Below are 25,177 nucleotides of genomic sequence, written 5' to 3'. Positions count from 1 at the left end.
GCAGTACTTTTTAAACACAAAATGGATACACAAACAGTTTCAAAATAAATTCTATGTTTTGTAAGTTTTATCTTTTTACCACAAATATTGTGTCTTCAAAACTTGTGACAGGGACTGCAAGAAGGGCCGACCAAATCCCTTAGCTTTCAACACGAAGCTGGCAGTAGATCTGTGGGACAAGAGTGCCAGACTGGTGGGAATGCGGTCCTGGGATCCCTTCACTGCGTGGGATACAACTTCCAGGATACTGTGCGAAGATTCCAAAGGGTCAAGGCAACTCTGAAGACTCAGTATTTTGAAACAAGTGGTGTTACGTTTTTGTAGGGTGTTGAAAGACAAGACCTTGTGCTCTAAACACACCAGGCCACAATATTCTTAAAAGTGTGAAAAGAACTTCCAGTGGAATGATGCATTTTAAGGTTTCAACAAATTTGTCTTGGTTGTTTTGAAACTACTCATGATGGATGTAATTTCCAAAAATGACAATCAAGTTATAGCCCTCATATTTTGATGCCTGGTCGCTAATAATATCAATATTTATATCACTAGATTAAACAAACGTGCACTTTTCTTTTTTCACAGAACACCACACATTTAAAATTCTAGTTGGAGAGATGAAATGACCAAACACAGAGTAGAGACAATATATTTCTTCACAAGCTGTTTTATTCTACTGTGGTAATGGCAACACATACCAAGCAAATTGATGATGATCTTTGAGAAGACTGTACATGAGACTGTGACAAGCCTCTAGACCTAAGGAAGGCGAATGAAGATGATGTACATTTAATAAGACACATAACAATATCCATTTAGATGTTTTCAAGTGAGTGCATGCACAAAAAAATTTAACTTTGTAGCGCTTAGTAAAGGTTTCTGATACCACATTTTCTTCAAATCCATCATCTGGATTAAGAGCTGGAAAGTGTGACATGCGTCAGGTATGAGCTTAATAAAATCACCAAGATTTCACAGTGATTTATGTTCTATAACCATTATGTGATTAAATACTTCAGTTGAATTCACCAGACAAACAATGATCTACTCAGAAATTTACATTCCTACTTAATTTACATTTGACTTACTCAGTGATGATTGCACAGTTGCTGCTGCTGTAGTTCAGCTGTTGATTGTGTTTAAATATTAGTTTAATTTGTTGTTTCGGTTTCAGTTGTTTCAGGTTCAGTTGTTTTGGGCTCAGTTGTTTCAGGTTCAGTTGTTTTGGGCTCAGTTGTTTCAGGTTCAGTTGTTTCGGGTTCAGTTGTTTTGGGCTCAGTTGTTTTAGGTTCCGTTGTTTCGGGTTCAGTTGTTCCGGGCTCAGTTGTTTCAGGTTCAGTTGTTTTGGGTTCAGTTGTTTTGGGCTCAGTTGTTTTAGGTTCCGTTGTTTCGGGTTCAGTTGTTCCGGACTCAGTTGTTTCAGGTTCAGTTGTTTCAGGTTCAGTTGTTTCGGGTTCAGTTGTTTTGGGCTCAGTTGTTTTAGGTTCCGTTGTTTCGGGTTCAGTTGTTTCGGGCTAAGTTGTTTCAGGTTCAGTTGTTTCGGGTTCAGTTGTTTTGGGCTCAGTTGTTTTAGGTTCCGTTGTTTCGGGTTCAGTTGTTTCGGGCTCAGTTGTTTCAGGTTCAGTTGTTTCAGGTTCAGTTGTTTTGGGCTCAGTTGTTTCAGGTTCAGTTGTTTCGGGTTCAGTTGTTTTGGGCTCAGTTGTTTTAGGTTCCGTTGTTTCGGGTTCAGTTGTTTCGGGCTCAGTTGTTTCAGGTTCAGTTGTTTCGGGTTCAGTTGTTTTGGGCTCAGTTGTTTTAGGTTCCGTTGTTTCGGGTTCAGTTGTTTCGGGCTCAGTTGTTTCAGGTTCAGTTGTTTTGGGCTCAGTTGTTTCAGGTTCAGTTGTTTCGGGTTCAGTTGTTTTGGGCTCAGTTGTTTTAGGTTCCGTTGTTTCGGGTTCAGTTGTTCCGGACTCAGTTGTTTCAGGTTCAGTTGTTTCAGGTTCAGTTGTTTCGGGTTCAGTTGTTTTGGGCTCAGTTGTTTTAGGTTCCGTTGTTTCGGGTTCAGTTGTTTCGGGCTCAGTTGTTTCAGGTTCAGTTGTTTCGGGTTCAGTTGTTTTGGGCTCAGTTGTTTTAGGTTCCGTTGTTTCGGGTTCAGTTGTTTCGGGCTCAGTTGTTTCAGGTTCAGTTGTTTTGGGTTCAGTTGTTTTGGGCTCAGTTGTTTTAGGTTCCGTTGTTTCGGGTTCAGTTGTTCCGGACTCAGTTGTTTCAGGTTCAGTTGTTTCAGGTTCAGTTGTTTCAATCTTGGTTGTTGTTTCAGGATTGATTGTTGATGTTTCAGGTTTTATTGTTGTTGTTGATTGTGGAATGTCAGTAACTTCCCAGTGTATTTGACCGTCCCCTTTACTGCACAGATCAAGCTGTAAATCCGTGATTTCCAGAATTTGGTTTCCTTCTGCGACAGCGCAGCTTGCTCCAGTGTTGAAGCTACTGCTGACATTCAGACATGCTGTCATGTTAAGTCCATATACTGATATATTCTCCAGGGTAGAAGAGGAGGTTGTGTTGACACACACACTCTGGAAGCTCAGTTCACGTTCAGTGGCACTGAAGGTGAATTTGATGTTGGAATCCACCGTAAGATCACCGAATGCACTACATGTGCCATTTTCATTGCATTTAAGACCGACAACTAAGTTGTAAGGGCCTGAGAGAGTTTCACTGACGGTTGGCTTCGCTTTCTGTAACAGTACAACAGGTATATTACAAGCATCTCCTAATATGCCAATGATATGGCACTTCCAGCTCAAAGCTTCTGGCCAACACCAGTGCAAGACAAAATTAGTGGATATGGTATATGACTTCTGGCAGTGGTTAATTCTGGCCACCACAGCCCCTTCAGATGAATGCCATGTTGTTACCATAATCTTGTCATCCATGTGTCTCATTTGGAACTAAACGATATCTGCAGGTAAATGTATGTATGAGAATTTAAAAATATTGCTTTAAACTAAGTAAAGATACTAACACCATGCACAAGTCACTTACTCTGTCATGGTTTTCCATGCCCTCATTTGTGATCACTAAATGCCTCACTTGTAGAAAAAGCCAGAATTAAGATAGATTGGACTTTAGAATACTCATTTCATCTCAAACTATTCAGCACTAAATAACATCTGCAACTGTTGCAGCATCATTAAATAGACTCAACTCAATAAATATCTTCAGTCTGCATGATTGTCCAGTAAACACTAAATCAACTGTGCAAAATGAACTGCCGTAGGTTAAGCATCTCACCTGCACTGGCACAATGAAGCCACCTCTTAGCAGAAGCACCAACTCCTTGTCTAGGCTCGTGACACCGACTGTTACCTCCCCTGTGCCATTGTTCACTTTATGACCCCCTCCAAAATGGTACCAAGTTGTGTTCTCATTTGGAAGGTACACAGGCACTGAAACTGCATTCTTGTAAAAGGCAGGACGAACCAGAAGTGCTGGGCCAACCATGAATTGCTCATTTTCTGTCCATGTCTTATTGTCACTTGGGAAATCAAAAAACATGGGTCTTGCGATCGGAACCCCTTCGCTGCTTGCGTTATGGAAGAGGGAGTAAAAGTATGCCAGCAGCGAGTACCTCAAGGCCAGGGCCCTCTTTACGGCCTCACGAGCATACCCAAATTTGAGGTTCACTGGGTCTCGTAGAGGCATCTCAGATGATACGCGCATTAAAGGAAGCATGGAACTCATGAGATACCATCTGCGGACAAATGAAGAACAGTACGTGTAGTTTATTTTACTTTGTAATGTGATATATGAAGTCTTGTTTTTAACTACTTTTCGTCACACAAAAAATATGTGCAAGCCACAGAAGGCGCAGGTCCTCTGCAGGTTGAGAATCTGAGTGAAATGAATGAGTCACTAAGGTGAGCTGGAATGAATTAATCAGATCTTGGGGGATAAACCAGTTTTGCCCATCTGTGAACCTTGCTGGTATGTGTTTGTGATTATTCAACCAACCTGATACAGAGCTCGTCGTCGTAGCTACCCGTCGTGCCACAGACAGAACCCCCGCCTGCCAGTGGGATTCCTGCTAATCCTTGACCCAGTGCCATCTCCAGAGCATCCTTCATGTTACTCCACGTGCATGCCACATCGGCTTGCGTGTGTGCGTGGCTTCCGCCCACAGTGCCGCTCCCTGTGTATGTGGCTGCAGTTAGCACTAGATGTTTCTCTAGCTGCAGACTGGATGCAACCGATTTGGCATTCTGCAGGCTGTATTTGTTGTGCAGCTTGTAATGGGGTGTGCTTCCGTGGCGGACCTCCCACCACAGTGTTCCGCGTGACAATGTGCCCTGCACGGTGTAAAGAATCTAAATGTAATACCCGATGGCACAATGATCATTACGTGTAATACTGGAGAGTATATCAGCATTTTGCTCTTATGCTGTAGGCTTAGTGATTTGCTTGTGAATCTAGGTTCGTCACTAATCAACAAAATTTCCTGACCTGGGTAGAGCACCAAAAGCGTAAGTTTCATTCCACCTTTTAGTCAACTGCCATTGTCTTCAGAAGCCGTTATTGTTACTCGCTGAAATCAAACTAACCTCTGGCACATACACCATGTTCTCTGTCTTATCCTCCGTGGTGTTGACGGCGGGCCAATTGTCCTGCAGCACGAAACCTCCCACAACATCTTCTCTTCCTGTCATCAGATTGTTCAGGTTTTCTCTAAACCATGTTCCTGTTACCTCATTGAAGAAGTCTGGGTAAGAAACATTCAGGCTGTGATACTCTTGTGAAAGCACCTGCTGATCCTCGGTCAATACGAACAGCTCGTCAATTGTCACCAGGGATGAATTTACCTGAAAATATGATGCAGGAATGCAGAAATTGTCTTTAAAATATGATCAATAAATGCTGAATCTATTTGTATCTATTACTTGGCAAGTATAAAATATTTATTTGCTACCATGGTTAAAGTACCAGAAGTATTGGTTAACCAGGCTCAAAGTTATATTGTATCATCATGCTTTAATAATGTCTTGTATTTTAAAATGTGGTATAAATCTCATGATTACAAATTTTTTATTTTAGACACATTCACAACAAAACTTAAAAAATTAATCTTCTCTGTGTTTTTGTCAATATTTCACAAATCAAGGAACTGCTAATGGATTTTTATTAAATTTCATACTGGGGCGTTTGCTACAATTTATTAATACATTCCCTTCTGGTTAAAGTTCCTCCCCCTTTCTGTGAATGTTATCTGTTACTCACGTGAGGAGGAAGAGATAATAAAATTCTCCGTTGCATCCTTTGAATCTCCTCGATGACATGTTCCATGCTCTCTGGTATCGTGAAACTCATCTGATACAGAAGACCTTCTTGCAGGCAGTCTGACTCATATGGTAACCCAGTTGCCATGGCCTCCTTTATGAAATACAGAGCATCTTCTGCAGCGAGAGTTTCATTGTCCTTTGCCGTGTCCCTGCAGATATGCAGTCCTAGCACCCAGGAAGGCGGCAACACAGGGTGTAGTCCATCAGCTGAGGTGTACTGGTGCATCACATCTGCAGGAGTAGGACCTGCGAAGACACTAAAATCCCACCTCACCGTGGAAAGAGATTTCACTATCAGAAGATTAGAGTTTTCCAACAGCTGGAACTCTAGCGGTCCCGTGCTGTTAAATAGGATTCCGTAGGCACTTCCATCAGTTTCGACGACTATGATGAAAGGGTTGGCACTGAGTCTGTGCCCACTGCTGTATAGGAGTTTGGGTTTTGAAGAAAGTCGTACGCCTCCCAACCCAAACAGAGCAGCTTCCTTTGGGAACTGCAGTGACAGCTCCCAGTAATTTTCACTGGCAATCACAGGACCTCGGGAGGTACTAAAGAGGAGTGAGCTGCTATCCTCTTGGCGATATATTTGCAATGAGTAATATTCTGGACCATATACTTCTGCTCTGAATCTCGATGAGTTCAGTGGGATTCCTTCTGTGTCTTCTGGTTTGTCTGTCTCACTGTAGATGTACAACCGGAGGTGGTCTGCTGAGGTGGCTACCACAAGGGTATGGAGTAGCCGCTCTACAGGTCTGCCATAAGGTGAAGTCTCCATCCGGCTTGTGAGACTCAGGTTCGCTGTCTCCAATTCATTGACTGCCCACTTGTTGTTCTTCCAGTCCTTGACGCTGTAGCTGTACTGGGAGGGAATCGAATGGAAGCATGCTAGGTCGATGCCATTCCAGCAGCAGCTAGCTTGCAGACACGCTGTCTCAGTTTTTTCTGTCGCACATGGAACCCTGCACCAGATATATCACATAGTGGGAGTGATGTTTATTCTTATTACTGCTTCATTATCAAACTTTTCTCGTTATGCATAGTAGTCAAGACGCTGAACCTTGTCATTTCAATTACACTGAAATGTACTAGTCACAAATGTGGCTTATGTCTAAAGTAACTAATTTTTAGATTGTCTTACTGTAGATTTATAATGTATGATTGCTACTTAACTTTGTTTCCACATAACCTAAATATTTTTACATAAACTGAATATGCATTATATCTTTTCAGAAAATGTCGTGCTGTGGTGCAGATGCGTTTCACAGCAATAAGATGCTGTTGTTCTACCCTCAGGATTCACTTTGAAGATTTACAAATGTCACAAATTATAATGTTTACCTGTGATCAGCCTTCACATTGCATGTCCATGGCTCTGGCTGGAACTCAGGGTTGTTGGAGAAGACAGCGAAGAAGGTGACGACAGGAACAACCACTGCCAGCACCAGGATCACGCACGTGTAGCAAGTTCGCATTGGAGTGCACAGGGAATCTGCAGACAGGCACAGGAAAAGGAATCTGACTTACTAACACCCTGGTAGCAGAACCTGAAAGTTCAACGTGGCAACGGCAGTGAGTCGCCAAGATAACTTTTAGGTTATGGTCTCCTGGACTGTTACATGTTCTTCAAAATCTACCTTCAGGAAACAACACCTTATGGGCTGGTCCATATCTGTCTGTCCATCTCATGTTTAGGCAACAAAGAGATCCAAGGGTTGCCATTGCTGCACAACAATTGCTTGGGATTGCATCAGTGCAAGAGTGACCTAAGATACAATGCTAACTTTGGGTAACGTTGGTGCTACAATGACCTATGTCATATGGTGTGTGGGGATGTGGAAACAGATCTACTCGTTCTTAACCTGGGCACTAGATGGAGGTTAGCGTCTCAGTCCCTGATGCCCATTGAATAGGAGGTCAAGATGTGGTGGCAAAGAGAAAAATCCGTTCTCCTGCGTGGACTGTTACGGATTTTCACTTTCTGATACATAACGTGTAGGCCTACTTACTCTGCTGTGGTCTCGGCACCAGCTCCTCCTTGTCCAGGGGGGCTTCATAGTGGGAGGAGGGTTCTTCCCCGTGTCCCTCCTGAATATACACAGTTTTTTGTAGCTTCATGCGGCCACAGCTGTGTTACCTAATGTGAAAAAACACCACGATCTGCGTATAATCTTTACATAAACGTTCGAACGTAGATTAGGCTCACATATGTTTTCCAGATTTGTGACTTTCGAGTTTGCATACCTTGTTGGGCCTTGATGTTAATTAATTTCTGACACTAATCTCTTCAAGGGACAGATAAAATGATTTATTTTTCATATCACTGGATGTGTAAGTCTAATTACACTGGTAGTCTGTATATTGTGTATATGACAACTCCCTTAAACAGGCTGAATATCCTTTGACCAATTCCAAGGTCTGTTTTATGTCTTTCGGTTTCAAAATCCTGTCACCACTCATTTATCTGACGTAATATTTCATTACTTTCCCCTCTGCTTAGCACATCTTTCATATTCGGAATGAAGATTCCTAGATTTTTCAAGTTTACCCTGACTTTACCTTTGTTCCTGGTTGTAGAGGTACGTGTACGTTGTCTTGGGTTCAGATTTGTACACCTGGTGAATCCCTGTTTGCTCACTTCCGTTCCATCTGACACTCCAATTTATCTCTTATCAGTTCCTCTGTTGTTATCTCTCCTGATAAACAACGACGTACTATGCAGGGTAATACCAAATTAAATGAGGCGAAATAGCAAACAAAGATATTTATAATTAATTGTGACTTCACCTTGAAACAGAGAGTTACAGGAAATCTGTTTCGTGAAACTCATTTATTTTATAATTAACCTATGGTTTTATTCGTACCTGAAGATGAAGGCGATACGTTCACGGAAACGTCGATAACACCTCCAAGATTTCGCTGTGCTATAACTCAAAAGAAGACAATTAATGGCCCAAGTTTTAATAATGCTAAGGTTGTATAGTCGTCTGTCCAAAATTTCAAGTCATTTGTATTTCCCAGTAAAACATGACTTATGACGGCGTTTGCAGCTGATGGGAATTCAGCGCTGCGTAAGGAGATATGACAACAAAATATCCCACATCAGCGGGAAGTATTCTACGTAGTCCGTCGTAACGTGTGGAGACTGTTCCCGCGTCTTGTTACGATATATGTATGTGCTTTAATTTCAGTTATTATGCATAATGTAATTGAGCACTGTACTGAAACATTTGACAGTTAAAAGCAGTCAATTTCTGTCGTTTTTAAGGCTGTGACTTCAAACGATTAGTTGCAGTTTATTCTAGTGGTGCCAGGAATTGTTATTTGTACATGCATAAACCACACGTAAGAATTCAAACTTGCATATTATGAGATACTACGTTTGTTTCAGTATGACCATTGTACTCTTATGTTAGTTCGTTTCAGTGTTTCTTTATATTCGCCATGGATTGAAATTTTGTTGGATTGGATGATGGGTTCGTTGAGAAACACAGATTTTTGTATATAATTGAAAGTGAAACCAATAGTTTAGTGGATGAAGTAGGTATGAGTTCTTTGGATGATGTTTAATCTTTCACTCTTTTAGAGTATGAATCTCAAAAGCTGCTGGTGATCCAAAGTGTATCCCTTTCCATGTGTTAACTATGTAACTTGGGTATGTAAAATCTAGTGTTCTGACTTTAAGGGGAATGTTTGGTGTTATGTGTTCTGCATGCATGAGTAAGTGCTGCTGGAATTTAACTTGGAGTAGTTTGCTTTCAGATGTCTGAGGAGAAACTGGTTACTCCAGAGGAATTTCCCTTCCCTTTCACACCTTACTCAATTCAGTTGGATTTTATGAAGCACCTCTATAGAACTCTGGAAGAGGGGAAGTTAGGGATCTTTGAGAGTCCCACAGGAACAGTTAAGTATTCTTATTTGCATATTAATTTGTAAGACTTCTTTTCTGAAATATTTGCTTGTATTATGAGATATATTAACATGTTGAAAGAGAGGGTAAAATGCAGATTAGGTTATGTTGCTCAGCATCCATACTCTACTTCAGTGTTTTCCAACCTTTTTTCCATGGAGGAATCCCCAAAATAGTTTTTCATATCCTGAGGAACCCCTACCTATAAAAATGTTTACAGGTCAGAAAAAGTTGATAATGGGGAGTGCAATTCAATTACTGCTAAATTATTGTCAAGAAACACACGTAATGAATTGTGTGTTCCGCTGTCCTGTATTTAACATGAAAGAGACTAAATGTGGTGTGGTATGTTTTCATTGATGTAAATAATAATGTTCAATTCTAGGGCAAGTCCCTGAGCCTAATTTGTGGTGCACTGCGCTGGTTATCGGACCACGAGGACAGGATACGACGGCAGCTCAGAACGGCCATCGCCCAGCTGGATGCAGTGGCTAATAATAATGATGATGGTGGTGATTTTGATTGGTTAACCCAGCAGGCACAGCACGTGCAAGTGACACAGCAACGGTACCAGTTGCAGCAGCGACTGGACAAGATTCTGCGCAGCGATCAGAAATTGGAACAGTTGCGCAAGCGCAGAGAGAAGGTGCCCCTGATTAATACAAAGCACGCTATGTAAGACTTCTAAGCTTAGATATACCGACCATTTGAAGATGAAGTAAGTTCTTGCCTCAAAATACAAACTGTTTCCATTACAGGGATCAACTGGATAACGCTTTAAAGGGTTAAACATGCGTGATCATATTGTATGTATCTTCATACAAGTCGCCGGAGCATATTTTTGCTATTACGCGTTTGTTTGTTAACATGACTGAAGTTTTCGTATGTCGTAGAAATTGGAGCTGCGGTCAGAGAACTCTGCACAGGCAACGAAGCAGAGAGATGTGGCCGATGAGCCGCCTGAAGCCGACGCTGATCTGGAGAACGATGCCGACATCTTGCTGGAGGAATGCTGTGATACTGACAACACACAAGACTCTGATCCAGAGCCAGAAGAAGAAGAAGAAGAGAATTACAGGGGCGTGAAGGTAATGTTGAGTCGTGTGTATGTCGTCAATTGTATCTCTTTATGTGGTTTACAGTGCAAATTAAACCGTTTAGCCAGTAGCCAGAGAAATGCTTATACATGCTAAAGAAATTGTTATATAGTTAGTATCGATTTCTTTGTTTGTACTTTATCCATTGTCCGTATTTCTACAAACGGAACGCTGTGTTTTGGGAATTTGGTCTGCGTCCATCTTAGGTGACTAGTTCCTACTCATTTGGGTCTTTTATAGATGGTAAATCCCATTTAGACATTAAGACCAAGCTCTGTCTCTGAGAGATTAAAGCATGTCCGCAGAAGCATTTACTGGAGACGCAAGTCTTCAGAATGTCACAGTTCTTATTATATAATTTACTTCTGTTTCACCCACGCTTCACGCTTGAAGTAACTGAATACTTTATGCACACTCTTTGAAGCTGATTGGCTTGCAAGGGCAGTAGATGTACTGAAGTTTCCAAAACTCGGCTGTTGTCATTCGTGTCAGTCGTTTGGGGAGGATGAACGTGCTTAGCGCTTCTGCCTCCGCATACTCGAGTATCTCTTTATGCCCCTTGCAGCATACGTTATGGAGTCGTAAGTGTTTATCGCTGGCGAAGGATATCGCTATTAACACTCAGAATGGTTAGACAGCTGGGAGGTTGTTCCGGGGTGGGGGGGAATGCATTAGACTTCTTTCTGCAGGTGAAGAGTTCCTCATTATGTGATGTTCTCTATTCCCTTTACTAGTTATTGGTACAAATTTTTCAGTCATCTTGTATAACAAATACAGCAGCAGAAGCCTGTGTAATTACTAAAGCCGTGTGGTGTTTTGTGTAGATATACTTCTGTAGCCGCACACACTCGCAGCTTGCGCAGTTTGTTGGGGAGGTGCAGCGTAGTCCGTATGCACAGAACATTCGCCTCGTTTCATTGGCCTCCAGGCAGAATTACTGCATCAACAAGACTGTGCAGAAACTCAAGAGTCTCTCCCTTATAAATGAACGGTAAGTTCTGCTCTTGAGATCCGTTTTGTTGGTGTCGTCAGTTACTGACGTCTATCGGCAGCCTTGAAAATTAAATATTTGGAGCCTTGAAGCTCATTCTAGTGTCATTTTAGCTGTAATTTTTACCTTTAGAGTCAGGTGTCTTGCATATAAACTACTTTTTTAAAAAAAAAACCAAATGTGATGGTAAGGACGTGTAGGACACATGGGGGAGATGAGAAATGTGCAAACCATTTTGGTTGGAAAGCTGTAGGTGAAGAGACCACTTGGAAGACCTAGGCATTCATTAAAGGATAATATTAAAATGCATCTTAGGGAAATAAGAGTAGTGGATGTGGATTGGATTCATTTGGCTCAGGATGGGGACTGCTTGTGAGCTGTTGTGAACACAATCATGAACCTACGCGTCCCATAAAAGGTGGGGAATTTCTTGATTGGTTGAATGTGCTGTTAGCTTCTCAAGGACTCTACTCCAGAGAGGAAGACTGTGAAAAGCCTGAGTCAGAATAGTCATTCATGAGGCTAAGACTTGAACCTTGGTCCTCCTAAATATGAAGCAGCAGTTCTAATTACTTCATTGTAACTTCCGGTACAGTGTAGTGAAGGTTCTTGGCCATCACAAAAGCCTGCCTGCCATTGGATGAAATTCTGAACCATTAAAATTAGTTATAATTTTGGCTTTTCAGGATGGGTTGAAGCTATACAAAATTCTGCGTAGAACTCGAACCTTAAAAGCCTGAAGACGAGTTAAAACTAGGGTTAGATAAGTTCACAATTGCTGTACGTTTCTAGGTGTACCGACCTGCAGCGTCGGAAGAAGGGTCAAGTTACCGTAACAGATAGCTCAGGGAAGGCGGTGAAGAAGTCTCGTGGTTCTTCTGGTTGCCCCTATCTTCAACCGAGGGCGGTGGAGGGGCTTCGAGATGAGGCGCTGCTAGAGGTGCAAGATGTGGAACAGCTGGTGACTGTAGGACGGCAGCTGTCGGCATGTCCGTACTACGGCTCCCGGGCGGCCGTGGGTGATGCACAGGTTTGTAATTGCGTCTTTCGGTTGCTCTAGCAACTTCTGCTAAAAGATTTATGTTAGTAGGACAAATAATATTGTTCTCTCATTAATTTAAATCGGAGAATGTCCTGTTGAAGCACCAACAAAACAAATGAAAAGTGTAATAAAGGATTTATTTAGTAGAATGAGAAGGAACTGGAGATATTAATTCATATTTGTATTCCATATGAACTTGTTCAGCAGTTGGCATTGAGTTAAAATGTAGACTGATACATTTTTAAAAACTGGAGTTTTATAAATATTCACTAAACTCTGAGTAAGCCTTTACGTCAGAGGGGAACTTTTTGGTTAGCTAAGTAACTGTCAGCTGCCATGTCATAGAATTAATATCTTGCATTTGCATGTTTGGGAAAGTATAAAGCTTCTATTTACACAGTAGGTTAGTCTGAAAAGAACACCACGTGAATGAAGAGCCGATTTTCCGTAAGAGAGTTGAGCAGGTACTGATATTAATTAATTCAAAACGTTTATATAGTATCTAATGTTGTGTTAACATTTTAGGAGGCATTGTCCATCTCAACGTCACACCATCGTCTGCCATGTTACCTGTCATTTACCATGTAACTGCTTAAAATTAGAACCAGAAATAATGTAAATGAATAGTTCTTTAACGGACCGATGTCTGTGCCGTAACACTTCACAGTTTGATAACGTGAAGCGATTCTTTACTTGCTTAGGTAGTGGTGGTCCCTTACAACACCTTGCTCCATAAGAACACTCGCAAGGCATGTGGCATTAACCTGGAAGGCAGTGTAGTCGTCATTGATGAGGCACACAACTTGCTGGATACGATCAGCCACATCCACAGTGCTGAGGTGACCGGACATCAGGTAAGGACAACTGCGTGAATGTCACAAGGCGAGATTATTTGTGTTCTGTCCCGATTTTTCCCCTCTGCTGACCAGTCCTGCAGTTATTGAGCTCAATATTTGTCTATATACCGCTTCTTAGTATGCTCATTTAGTTGTACTTATCATTTTACCTTGAAGATAGAGGTGTTATGTGCCTGGGGCATGACTTTAGATGTTTGTGTTTGCCTCACAGTTTACACTTCTTCTTCTTCTATGGCTCTCTGGTCCGTATTCGGTCCATGGCCTCCTTTCGGTCCTCCGTTAGGTCTGTCTGTCCGAGGCTTTGATCGTGGTTTCGAAACATCTTCCTTTTTACGGTGCAAGGTTGTTAGCCTTGTGACCACCCCCCAACCTGGAGGACCAGGATACCTGTCTTAGTCCGACCTCTCCCCCTCGACCAATCTGGCTAGGGAGGCCCTACCAGTAGCTCTTGGGGTCACCGAGGCACTCAAGCCCCACCACCACGACAAGGTGCAGGTACCATTAAGTGAGGTGCAGTTTTCACTGATGACATAAATTTTGTTTATAATTTCTAAGCTGCATGTACTTTATTGACTGCTTCCATTAGGATATATAAGTATCAAGTATCAAGCTTCATATTCAGGTTTGTCACAGTTTCGCAAGGCAAATGCCGGTACCGTAGCTCAGCATACGTTGTGAATGCTTCGGTCCGCTTATTTTGAAATCCATCGTCCGAGATCATAATTTTATAAGAATCAAATAAGATGTGCATGTCGACTGAATGTTTGTTTCAGCTTACACATGCTTACAGCCAGTTGAACCAGTATCAGGATCGCTATAGGAGCAGGTTCAGTGCTGCCAACCTGCTTTACCTAGGCCAAGTCATCTTTGTTGTTGGCAGACTTATTCGAATGTTGGGTGAGTAATTCAGTCAAGCAGAGAGATCTGACAGATCATGAATTAACAATTTTTTGTGGCCAGTCCTTGCATCTTCCATTAGCCCCAGGTAATTACTTGTTAGTTAATCTGATCCTAAAGATTTTATACTACGAAACGTGCTTTATCATGCTTCTTCGTTCATTTTATCATGAAGCCGTAGCAATGTTGGATTACCCAGTTACGGCCAGTCTGTACGATTAGAGTAGCGAAGATTTGAACCGTGTGCTTTGTGAATATAAGCCGGACGCCGGTTGTTCCGTTACCAGGTGGCAAGCCGGGATGCAGCCCCGTTGATAGCAGCCTGAAGGGTGTGGACACGAAGCTGTACACGTTGGCCGAGTTTGTGCTGTCAGCAGAAATAGACAACATGAACTTGTATAAGCTGGTGAAATTCTGTGACAGCAGTAAGATTGCCCAGAAGGTATGAGACTGTACTACGTTGGAAGCAGGGGTGACATTTTGATGGAGAGACTGAGAAAATTCCTGAAAAGCCTCAGTCAGATGGTCACTAACCTCACAAGATTCAGATTGCCTGTTTTCCAATTACAAGTCTACGCAGTTCCTGCCACACAAATTTGCTCAGTGTGACAAAATATGCCTCATAAATATATGTAACTTTTTTCGAAAAATTTCTTTGTTGCGTAAATTCCGCCTTTATCAAACGTGGGTTTAATGGTTCAGCTGTGTGCTGGTGACACGTACCCAGTTGGACTGTACGTAAGCTGTGATACGCAGCTGATAAAAAATACATTTCTGACAGCAGAAACTTCATCTCAAATGAGAGAAATCTGCAGTTTTCACTGTCTTGAACTGTGTGACTTGAGAAGATAACAGTGTTCCGAAGTAATCAAGAAATTAACTGTATTTTATGAAACTCAAAAGTTCATTACTTTGTTCAGAAAAGATTGCTGCTGGTCCCTACCCTGAGCCAGATGAATCCGATCAACACCTCCAAACCTTAGTTCCCTAAGATTCATTGTAATATTATGCGCCCATCTAGGCCTAGGTCATGTGTGTTTTTCCGCCCTTCAGGATTTCAAACCAAAATTTTGTGTGCGTTTCTCATCTTTGTCATGGACGCTACAATGTTGTTAGCTTGGCATTTTCTGCTCATAGCTTCATGGATTTGCTGAGCGTTATCATCCAGCAGTCGCAGTAAACAGCGCTATTAAACGAGAACAAGAAAAAAAGGGCATAATGGCATTCCTCAGAGAAATCTCTGTTGGCAATGTCTCTGCACCCAAACAAGGTATGTGAGATGGCATTTGATTCAGATAATGAACTGTTATTTCTAGGTCCATATAGTCAAGGCTCCATTATAAGATGATGGTATTTTACAGTGATTTGTTAGCCCCCTGCCCAACCACCCCTTGTCAGCTATCAGCAACTGCTTATTCAGTATATTCACACCAACCCCCATTTATTTGGGCCTTAGAACCATATTTTCTGTTGTTTTCAGTTCTAATCGATGTGACCAATGTGTCAGTACAGTGTGTGTGTAGTTCTGTTATCAGCATTATTTAACGTCTGTTATGTTGGCAGACACTGCCCCTGCAGCATCTGCCCCAGAACCCATCCTGAGCAATAACCCCTTGCTCTCTGTGCTGGGTTTCATGGAGGCTCTTACAAACCACTGTAGTGATGGGCGTGTTGTGTGCAGCAGGAAGGCGACAGTGGGGTGTGGCACTCTCAAGTTCCTCCTGTTGAACCCAGCTTCTCACTTTTCCAGCATCGTTAAGGAGGCAAGGTACCCCAGATTCTTATCTGAAGTCGCCCTCCCGTTGAACCGTGACACTGCATGTCCTCGTCTGCTTTCCGTCACGCAAGACCAAAACTTGCGTGTCTTGAAATGAGGTTCTCTGTTCAGATGTTCAGGATCTATTTGGTGTCAGTGGATAATATTAAAAGAGAAATTAAATAAACCAACTTTAACTCTGAAGGCGACGAAATATTAAATGGGAACTCGCCCCATTTGGAGATTTCGCAACATCGCGACATGTATTACAGGGCGGTGGTGGTGGCCGGCGGCACGATGCAGCCGCTGGATGAGTTCAGGGTCCAGCTGTTCAAGTCAGCAGGGGGAACAGATGAGCGACTCACCGAGTTCTCCTGCGGCCACGTGATTCCTCCAGAGAATATCCTGCCCATTGCCTTGGCTGCTGGCCCTTCGGGGAAACAGTTGGACTTCTCGTATCAGGCTCGCACGATGCTGGCGATGGTGAGTGAAGACGCGTGTTGGTTGATGTGGAGACACGTGGAAAGTTACGTGGTTACACCATGAAACTGTTGTTTATTTACTTTCAGCTGAATGAGCTGGGAAGAATCCTAACAAATGTCTGTAATGTTATACCCGCCGGAGTCGTGTGCTTTTTCCCATCGTACGAATACGAGAAACTCGTGTTTGAGCATTGGGAGAAGAATGGAGTTATTTCAAAGTTGGAAATTAAGAAAAAGGTTGGTTTCGTGTTCCTAATAACAGTGAAATATTTTCTTTCTTTCTTTCTTCATTCTCTTTACTCTGTCTCATCTGTTTAGTGCGTTATTGTCTCCTTCAAGAATTCGTAGTACATATAATTATCCAATATTTGTTGCTGTAAACTGTGACAACAGTCAAAGATAATATTGAGCTGAAAGGTCAAATTATACCGCATTCTGTTTGTTGACTCCACATTTCACCCATCTTCTGTGTAACGGTACAAATACGATCTAGTTTGATGATTCTGCAGGTTTTCCGTGAGCCAAAGAGGTCTGGCTTGGTAGACAAAGTGTTACATGAGTACGCAGCTTGTATTGGCAGACCAGGATCAAGTGGAGCAATAATGTTCAGTGTTGTTGGTAAGTCTTGTAGATATCGGAATTGTCGGTACGTGCGCGACTGATGATGAAACCGTAGTAGAAGTTGCGCGCCTTACAGAAGGAGACCGAGCGTCGTTGCCGGGCGGTCAGAACCGCATTCTATTTGGGAGATCCAAGGGTTGAAATTTTATCCCGTAGACTGGCTTTCTGACTGAGGTTTTCTGTTGTTTTTCTCAGCCCCCCCCCCCAGGAAAGTGGCAGGATAGTACATTAAACTCGGCTGTGAACGCTTCCTTCCACATCCTTTCCAATTCATTATTCACCGTCATCTTCTCATTCAACATTGCATAGTCTGAGTTACTGAAAGAGCGTTGTCCGCCACTTTCAGAGTCTTTGATGCTCAGGGTCCGCGTAATATCAGCTCGAGAGTCCGGTCCTGGTATGGGAGCGAGGCTGTCTCTTGACAGCAGCCGAGGTGCGATCGTGTGATATGCCGTTCTTGCAGGTGGAAAGCTGAGTGAGGGCCTGAACTTCAATGATGATTTGGGTCGCTGTGTGATTGTGGTTGGCATGCCGTACCCAAACATCAAGTCACCAGAGCTCCAGGAGAAGATGAACTACCTCAATGCTAATGTTGTAAGTAACAATTGCCTGTCATAGTTAATGTGGGGTAGATATTAGTGACAGTATGCTGCGAAAATCATTAGAATTGGCGATCGTGGTTGCCGTCTGTACCCTTCTCGGTTAGCCTGAACCCCAGAAACCGCGCACAGTGTTCAGCTGACAATATTGCTGCTTAACATCATTACTTGAGATGGATAAATGTCATGATCCAGTACCAGCGTATTCGCACAGAATGAAAGTTCACCACCCGCAGATTTCAGTAGAACTCACTTTAAGCAAATTCTTGCTCAACGTTCAAGTCTTCCGTCACACATAATTTGTCTGACTTTGTTTGAATAAAAATTGACTTTGTACACTCTTTTTTTTGTAGCAGGATTATCCAAATAATTGAATTTATAGTTAATATTTTTTCAATTCAATAAAATCTTTTTTGAGTGCTGTGTAACTTGTATTACGATGTCACTGAAATTTATGCCTCTCGGTAAAAGTCAGTCCGCACTTTGGTTGAGAGAATCAGCCGTGGAGCGTCGTCGTGTTACAGGGTCCCGCAGCCGGACAAGAGCACTATGAGAACTTGTGCATGAAGGCAGTGAACCAGTCTATAGGACGGGCCGTGCGACACAAGAACGACTATGCCGCCGTCCTCCTCCTAGACCATCGCTACGCTCGGCCGCACACGCGGGCCGCGCTTCCGGGCTGGATCAGGGCCTCTCTGACCTCACACGCCAAGTTTAGTCCAGCTTTTGCATGTCTCAACAAGGTGAGTTCATATCCGTCGTCGGTGGTTGGAGAACGCGGAAGAAAGGCCGGCGCTGTCGTAGCGCGTCAGCATTAAGGAAGTCTGAGGGTGTGGTTAGATGCTGGCTTCTTAAAGCAGAGACCCAGGTTCAGTCAGATTGATTCACGTGGAATCTATACTGACCCTAGAGCTGTTTAAAACTAGTTTTGTGCGACAGTCGTTGTTCCGTTTTGCCCCATTTCTGTTGCTGCCCCCCGTTGTAGCTTTCTCATGCTCGAAACGTCAGCTCGAACCTGTAATTTTACTGCGCTGTTAAGAAGTCTGTCAGTGAGCAGGAATATCCCCACACAAACCTGACGAGGGATCCTTTTTCTTTGTTTATTTATTTTGTTTCTTTGTTTATTTATTTTTGTTCTTTGGTTGGTTTTATTTTAGTTTTTTGCTGCTCGAAAGCCAAAGTAAGCGTGAGACGTCTGCGTCTTGCAGCAGCAAGGATTTACAAGGAATTTCAAGACGTGGCAGAACTGTTGCGTCGTAATGCCTTGCGTTTGTACCGTCACTGTCACGTTTTGCTCCTTCCGGAATGACCTGCTTGAAGGTCATTTTGCCCTTGACTGAGATTATAATTATTATATTATATTATGTAATTTCTGGCTAGAAGATATTTATTTAATTGAAATTCTTGTTACCATCGATCGAATTTGTGTGTATTGAAACTGTAATGTCTTTTTTCATTATTAAGCCTCTGGTAAATAAAGTCATGCCTTTCGTAAATTATATTTACCAAGGGTCTTTGTACCTTTTTGAAATTTCATTGATCCTAAACACAAATTCCCCAGTTCATCGCAAAAACTGTTCTTGTCGCACAAGAATTTTTTAAGCCTTTTCAGTGATACGATCTTTATCTTGCAATAATTGGTGGCCGACTCTTTCATTTGAAGATGACTGTCTTCTGGGATGATGTGCGTTGTAGGTGGATAGAAGTTTAATGACGTGTGTGAGGTTCTCGCTGCCTCCGTAATCTGGGCGATGAGTTCAAATGCTGAAGTAAATCTGCTTCCAGTCCCTGATGATGGACGCTGCAAGAACCTATGAAACAGTGGTAAACCTTTACCAGAGTACACGGCATTACATCACAGAAGACATTTGTCTTCATATTTGCGGGTATAATGAACCAGTGATGACAAATTGTTATGTGTTTAGGGCCATGGCGACTTGTCGAAGCCATGGTAAATTTGTCAAGACTAATTTATACGACGTCTTAGGTCTTTAAAAATGCAGAAAACTCTTATAATGCGTCCCACGAGCACCAGATTACGATTCGATATCGAATTTCAATTTTAGTTGTGCCCTAAGTTACGAGCTCCTTAATGTGAACCAAATTAAACTAAAGAAAAAATTTAGCGTAATATCTAGTTTAATCCATTTTGTTCCGATGTTCTTTTTGAAACGAGCCGAAAATAGAAAGCAGGCTATAAAATATTGACTGTCCGCAGTTTTCTATTCCTGACGCAGTGGATGGGGGATCGACTGTATTCTGGAACTTAACAATCTCGGCCATCTTTAATTAAAGATTCCACCGACCACCAGTTTCACAGCCGATGTTAATGGACGATAACAAGATTTGCTGAACAGCGGTCTCCATCATTGATGTACACGTCTAAACTTTTTTAATAACTCGTCATTCTTTATAGCATCTACTTTGTAATGGTGTCATTGTTTACACGCAAAAATACTTTACATCGGTATTTTCAGTGTTCGAAAGTTTCATTTGTTTATCGTATTACTGCATTATGCAATCAAAGAATGTTTGGTTAAAATGCCATATTTTCAAAACCTGAGGAGAGTGTAGTTTCTAAAGAAAATGTTTATTGGAATTATATAAATAAAAATGTAGATGTTTTGCCCGCTTAAACTTGATTTATCCGCGAATTCTACATTTATAAGAACGTCTTCCATTTTAGCGAATTCTGCCCAATGTGAAGACGCACATCACTGTGCTACGACGCCATGTTTGGGGTCACCAGTTTATACGTAAGCGCCAGTAATAATATTAAAATAATTTAATCTACAACTTGTTAGATTCAGATTAAACACAAACATGACAGAAAGAAATCAAGGACACGTGAAACCATGGTTACGATAAATCGGCAGCGAGCCCGAATGGGTCAACAGTCAAGTCATCCGTTCGTGGCCCAAGCGTTCCGTAGTTTTGGCAGATTCACAAAAAAGTCGCCCGCCGTCCAAAATGAAGGCTCCTTTCTGGCGGCGCCGATGCTGGAATCGATAGCATAATGGCGGCGACGTGGCTACGCCGGAGGCCGGGATCCATCAGACGCAACAATGACAGGTCGCCTGCTGCTCGTCTGCATTGTCGCTGCGCTGTCGGCGGCTGGAACTGCCTGGTGTAAGATCAGCGTCAGAGCGTGAGTGTCGCTTCTACTCCGATTTAGCAACTCCCCCTGCGTATTGTTTAATTTAAGGTTTTTTCTAGCGTATTGTATTCCTAACACTTCCTGCTTAATACTTAATAATTCCATCTGTTTTTGTTGTTATACTTATCATTGTTGTACTTAATTATTTTCTACGTATTGTTGCAATTGATAATACTTTTCACTCGTTTTTTATAATACTTTGTCCTCATTGTTGTATTCAGCGGCAGTTTCTGCTGTTGTATTTAACAATAGGAAGTGGATTGGGGATGGAAGTCAGCTGCGTGCATTTGGTACATTTGTGAAGGGGCATGACAGCTTGAATAATTGAAACTACTGAATTTGGTGGTTATAACAGCAGCATGTTAGATTTGCTTATTGTTGGATTAAACAATGTAAGGTTATGGGTTATCGATGATCGTCATATGTCGTATCCTGTCTCGTAGCTTATTTCCTTTCAGAGTTGAGTCCTGGGCTCAGACGCTCAGCAGCAAGCTTTGGGATCTGAGTCAGATCTGTGCCACGAATGATTTGGATGGCAGACAGCCTGTGAGATCCAAGAGCGACAGCTTCAAAGTAATGTGTCGATTTGTTTTATGCTCTGTACTTAAGCGTCACGTGGAGGTCAGGTGTAAGAAACTGGACTCCTTCATCAATTTCTCCAGACACTTTCTCCATTGTTTTGCAGTAATAAAGTCAGTACACTGTAAATATGGGAAAAACCAAGCCTCAACTGCATTTTGTGTTGCTCATTTGGCGGTTTACTCCCCCTCCATCAGCCACGTCTTTATCATGACCATCGTTTGGAATAAATTAAATTTAGCTTAACCCTCCCACAGGCACAACGCAATTATTTGTGCCGTCCCCCCTGAAATGAAGGGTAGTTCTTTTGTCTATAAGTGTACACACATGTCAATGAAAGCGTTAAATGACTTAAAATACTTTATTTTACTGAACTGTGGGACTGAATGGTTATAGTGAGACAGCAAATTAGATTGGGATTGGGAATGGTGTATTTCTATCTTAGGATGAAACATCTGCTGTTTAACATATAATTTATTTTCTGAAACACCAGTGTCAAAAGAATATTCGTTTTGGCGACAATGAAAGAAATGGTAGAAGACGGTGGTTCCAAAATTAAGAGTCACTGACCATAAGAAACACATTTCTCATCTGTCAAGTTTTTGGCATGCAGGGTTTATGAATCTTTCTGTATAGTTTGTACAAAGAAAAGTACAGTTCATTTGTCTTTTGCACCAATGAGAAGGGGCAGAGTGTTATTAATGAACAGAAGTTCATTTGTCGTGGATCTAGATTTAATTCTGAGATAATATCAACATGTCAGTACCCGGTCAAATATTTTTTTTTTTGTCTTTGCTGCAGTACTTTTATGCCAAGGAGTTTAAAGTGGATATTAAGAATGACAGTTTGCTTGCGGAGGACATCGCTGCCAGCATTCATGACATGACCCAGTTGAAGCTGAGTGCTGTTCGGGTAAGCGGGCATTGAGGTTCCAGTCCGAGGCACATCTGCCAGTTACAGGTTTATCGCTAATGAGCAGTAAGGTTTTTGATTCATATTGTATGTGACGAAACAGAAAAACTTTAAAGTGTTATTAAATGTACTGCACTTAAAAGTTTTAATAATAAGTTCAGTGTAATTATAATTTTCTTCTGACACTCTCTGATCGAAAAATTGCCCCCTAGTGCACTGAGCGTAAAACAGTTCATTGTGCAAAATTGGTTGGGTGACAAATTGCGAATGTCAAGATCTATAACTTATGCCTTGAAAGTTTTTTCGATGATTGTAATTTTTCAACATAATTTGGGCGAACATAGTTTATGCTGTGCAATGTCTGCGCTGCTAATTATCTGTCTACAACATACCAGTGCCAGAATCCATAAACATCAGGACCATTAAGAGATGCAGAATCTCAAAGAAAATGTTTGTAGAACACGTGCACTGCATATTGAAGTGCACAGCCCCACTACTGTTAATAAACAAGTTTGGAAAGGTGTAATCCATATCAGAGAACATGGGAGATGATTTGACATCATTCTTTGTACCTTTAAAAGAATGAGTAATAAGGGATATGTTCCATTGGGCTGACACATACTAAAAGTTCTTCATTGATCTTAACAGCGTATTGTCAACAATGCAGAAACACTGGCTCTCAGATTGTATCAAGACAAGCAGGCGACAGAAAATTACACATATTATGGTACTAAAGCATATGACCCAAGTGGCAAACCCTTAGATTTTGTCAAACGTCTGGACTGCATGCCAAACAAACACTTCCATGGTGAGGCTGTGAACACCAGTTTCAGCTCCGTGCACATCCCTACTTATATATATCACAGAGGTGAGTCTGCACGTTAGGTATTTCTTTTTTACTGTAGAGGACAAAGGAAGAAGTTCCTTGAAGCAGTTTATGATGTCTTCTTTGCTTCAAGTGGTTTTATCTTCGCAGGGAGACTAGGAGGAATGATAAATTAATAATAATAATGTAATTTAATGGTTTATTTCTATCTGTAATTTGCATGAATATAGATTTCAGTTATTTAAGACACAAAATAAAAATTATAGTGTCTTAGTTGAATTTAGGAATTTTTAATTTCTTGTTTCTCAAGAACCACTGATGGCATGACCCAAATATGGATGAAATTCAACTTATAGCTATACTTCTCTGTACAGTGACTTCTTGCACACATTTCCCTCACTCTAAGTCTACTTATTTATCTCAGTTCATTACATTGCAAAAAAAATTGTTTTAATTTATTTCTTGATTTTATACTTAGCCCAGGGATGTCACCTGATGTTTGAGGCTAATTTTCTGTAATTTTGTCTGAACACCACAAATTACATTGAAGAAGCCAGTTTTTGGATTAAAAATTGTTGAAGCCTTTACAACTTTAAATTTTTGGTTGGATGAAGGGGGTGTATTGTAACCATAGGTCCATCTGCTTTGTAATAAAATTATATAGATAACAAATGTATTATTCTTGTGTGCAAAATTTGCAGGTGTGTACCAAAATTTAAACCTCTTGCCCTCCCAATTTTCACATAACATAACCTGACATAATTTTGGTATTTTTGAGGTTAGGAATTTAAAAACTATGAACGTGGTATGGCCTCTGATGGCCATGTCTCATGATAATTTGAGTCACTTCCAAAGTTGTTAAGGGACAGAAGTACAAAATAAGGGAAGCAGGTTAAAATATTTATGGAACACTTATTATTATTATTATTATTAACAGTCAGAAGTAAACAGTAGCAGCAGATTGATGTTCAACTGTTCACCTGACACCTTAGACATAAGTCTGCGAATTGCTAAGATGACCAGAAGGTTTTGCGCATCCAGTCATTTCCTTGGAAACTGTGTGTGCAATACAGTTCATCTTTCTCGTTGTTTCAGCACCCAAAGTTCTGGAAGCAGTTGAATGGACTGAGGACCTGGATGCAGTCTTCAAGAGTAACTATGAGCTTGATCCGTCGTTGTCTTGGCAGTATTTTTGCAGTGGGTCAGGCATCATGAGGCAGTACCCAGGTGTGCGCAGATGCATCTGATGTCACATTCCTCTCAACTTTTCCACATATTTTAAAAGATATTTCAGAAGCAGATGAGGAGGTGATAAGTCACCTGACCCACCAAAACTTAGATTTCTGGCATGTCTTCACAGTGGTTTGAAGCTGTAGGTACATTCTACTACCATCATTCTTGTGGTAGCGGACTCCATGTAATGGGTGCTTCTGCATCAGAAATGGGTTTGTTCATCTTGCAGTCAGAGACTGGAAAAATCAGTATGACTATTGTTGTTTGTTTTTGAGTGATGACTGTCTTTTCCTCAGCTGGATCATCACTGATTTGAAGAACTTGGCAGACTTTATCTGCAGAACAGAGTTACTGACAGCAGGTATAATTCTTATATTTATTTTCTTAGACCATGGTGGCACCAGAAATTCTTAGTTTTGATTGGTGATTGAGATAGTATGTTTAAACTAAATTTACAAATGAAACAGCCACAGGTGTATACTTGAAGGGTTGTACTCGTATGTGTATAGACTCTGTTAGACATAACTAATCTTTATGAGTAGTTTAGTGGTGCTATTTGCCATGTTTCCTTAGGTGTGTTCATGGGTGACTCAGAAGTGGACATGTTTGATTGTCGAATGAGGCTGTGGTATATCGACGCGTCGTTGAGTCCGAAAGATGTTATCGTCCTTGTCGATAACTCAGGATCTATGACGGGAATAAGCCAAAAAATTGCCCGGCATCTTGTCAACAGCATCCTGGAAACACTTGGAAGCAATGATTTTGTTAATGTGCTAACATTCAATAACAGCACTGATCGACTTATAAAATGTGCCAGGAACGTTAGTTTGATACAGGTGAGAACACAGTGTTTAGCACATTTTGTGCTCACAAAGATGAAATAATTTGAAGTTAGAATCTTCAAGGAAT

General features: G+C 41.5%; 4 protein-coding genes across 14 annotated transcripts in view; 3 read left to right on the top strand and 1 right to left on the bottom strand.

Moving 5' to 3' along the window:
- Nucleotides 1–970, top strand: part of LOC110836719 (retinol dehydrogenase 12) — a 31,111-nt gene extending 30,141 nt beyond the window's left edge. For all 3 annotated transcript variants that reach the window (XM_022078219.2, XM_087359754.1, XM_022078218.2), the window contains one exon: nt 112–970. In XM_022078219.2, the coding sequence (XP_021933911.1) occupies nt 112–283 (172 nt within the window). In that variant the 3' untranslated portion in view covers nt 284–970. The remainder of the gene's footprint in view (nt 1–111) is intronic.
- LOC110836715 (lysosomal alpha-glucosidase) lies at nt 647–8,255 on the bottom strand. Of its 2 annotated transcripts, none has more exons than XM_022078203.2 (9): nt 8,174–8,255; nt 7,869–8,023; nt 7,319–7,446; nt 6,651–6,801; nt 5,251–6,271; nt 4,578–4,835; nt 3,991–4,325; nt 3,271–3,730; nt 647–2,714 (listed from the first exon to the last, which is right to left on the bottom strand). In XM_022078203.2, the coding sequence occupies exons 3-9, from the start codon at nt 7,425–7,427 to the stop codon at nt 1,512–1,514; spliced, it is 3,537 nt and encodes a 1,178-aa protein (XP_021933895.2). In that variant the 5' UTR covers nt 7,428–7,446; nt 7,869–8,023; nt 8,174–8,255; the 3' UTR covers nt 647–1,511. The 2 variants fall into 2 exon arrangements, with proteins under 2 accessions (XP_021933895.2, XP_021933896.2); XM_022078204.2 differs by having other exon boundaries at nt 7,869–8,005; nt 8,174–8,252.
- Nucleotides 8,256–8,375: 120 nt separating this feature from the next.
- On the top strand, nt 8,376–20,623 carry LOC110836716 (ATP-dependent DNA helicase DDX11). Of its 4 annotated transcripts, none has more exons than XM_087359728.1 (17): nt 8,376–8,481; nt 9,061–9,212; nt 9,605–9,865; nt 10,113–10,307; nt 11,141–11,307; nt 12,100–12,337; nt 13,051–13,203; nt 13,980–14,103; nt 14,391–14,545; nt 15,241–15,373; nt 15,667–15,871; nt 16,132–16,342; nt 16,429–16,578; nt 16,851–16,959; nt 17,426–17,556; nt 18,086–18,304; nt 20,494–20,623. In XM_087359728.1, exons 2-17 carry the CDS (start codon nt 9,072–9,074, stop codon nt 20,533–20,535), a joined length of 2,634 nt encoding a protein of 877 aa, XP_087215854.1. In that variant the 5' UTR covers nt 8,376–8,481; nt 9,061–9,071; the 3' UTR covers nt 20,536–20,623. The 4 variants fall into 4 exon arrangements, with proteins under 4 accessions (XP_087215854.1, XP_087215853.1, XP_021933898.2 ...); XM_087359727.1 differs by having other exon boundaries at nt 8,376–8,654; nt 9,072–9,212; XM_022078206.2 differs by having other exon boundaries at nt 8,376–8,654.
- The window catches only part of LOC110836713 (voltage-dependent calcium channel subunit alpha-2/delta-3), a 16,680-nt gene continuing 12,074 nt past the window's right edge, over nt 20,572–25,177 (top strand). For all 5 annotated transcript variants that reach the window (XR_002545429.2, XM_022078199.2, XM_022078198.2 and 2 more), the window contains exons 1-6: nt 20,572–20,709; nt 21,177–21,291; nt 22,099–22,209; nt 22,858–23,077; nt 24,131–24,262; nt 24,842–25,104. Coding sequence is in view for 4 of the 5 variants with exons in the window: in XM_022078199.2 (XP_021933891.2) it covers nt 20,627–20,709; nt 21,177–21,291; nt 22,099–22,209; nt 22,858–23,077; nt 24,131–24,262; nt 24,842–25,104 (924 nt within the window). In the remaining variant the exon portion in view is untranslated. The remainder of the gene's footprint in view (nt 20,710–21,176; nt 21,292–22,098; nt 22,210–22,857; nt 23,078–24,130; nt 24,263–24,841; nt 25,105–25,177) is intronic.

This window comes from Zootermopsis nevadensis, unplaced genomic scaffold, assembly GCF_977971745.1.
Source record: "Zootermopsis nevadensis isolate Lab colony 2312 unplaced genomic scaffold, Znev_1.0 Znev_ptg000032l, whole genome shotgun sequence".
NCBI lineage: Eukaryota > Metazoa > Arthropoda > Insecta > Blattodea > Termopsidae > Zootermopsis > Zootermopsis nevadensis.
This window is presented reverse-complemented; position numbering and strand designations above follow the sequence as displayed.

What these genes read in the sequence shown, in the direction of transcription:
- LOC110836715 (XM_022078203.2), bottom strand. Translation starts at nt 7,427, where the DNA reads ATGAAGCTACAAAAAACTGTGTATATTCAGGAGGGACACGGGGAAGAA. An exon ending in TATTATCTCTTCCTCCTCAC is followed by an intron (nt 4,836 to 5,250) that starts GTGAGTAACAGA and finishes TCATATTTTCAG; the next exon opens with GTAAATTCATCCCTGGTGAC. An exon ending in GACGACGAGCTCTGTATCAG is followed by an intron (nt 3,731 to 3,990) that starts GTTGGTTGAATA and finishes ATTTGTCCGCAG; the next exon opens with ATGGTATCTCATGAGTTCCA.
- LOC110836716 (XM_087359727.1), top strand. An exon ending in AGAATTACAGGGGCGTGAAG is followed by an intron (nt 10,308 to 11,140) that starts GTAATGTTGAGT and finishes TGTTTTGTGTAG; the next exon opens with ATATACTTCTGTAGCCGCAC. An exon ending in AATAATGTTCAGTGTTGTTG is followed by an intron (nt 16,960 to 17,425) that starts GTAAGTCTTGTA and finishes CCGTTCTTGCAG; the next exon opens with GTGGAAAGCTGAGTGAGGGC.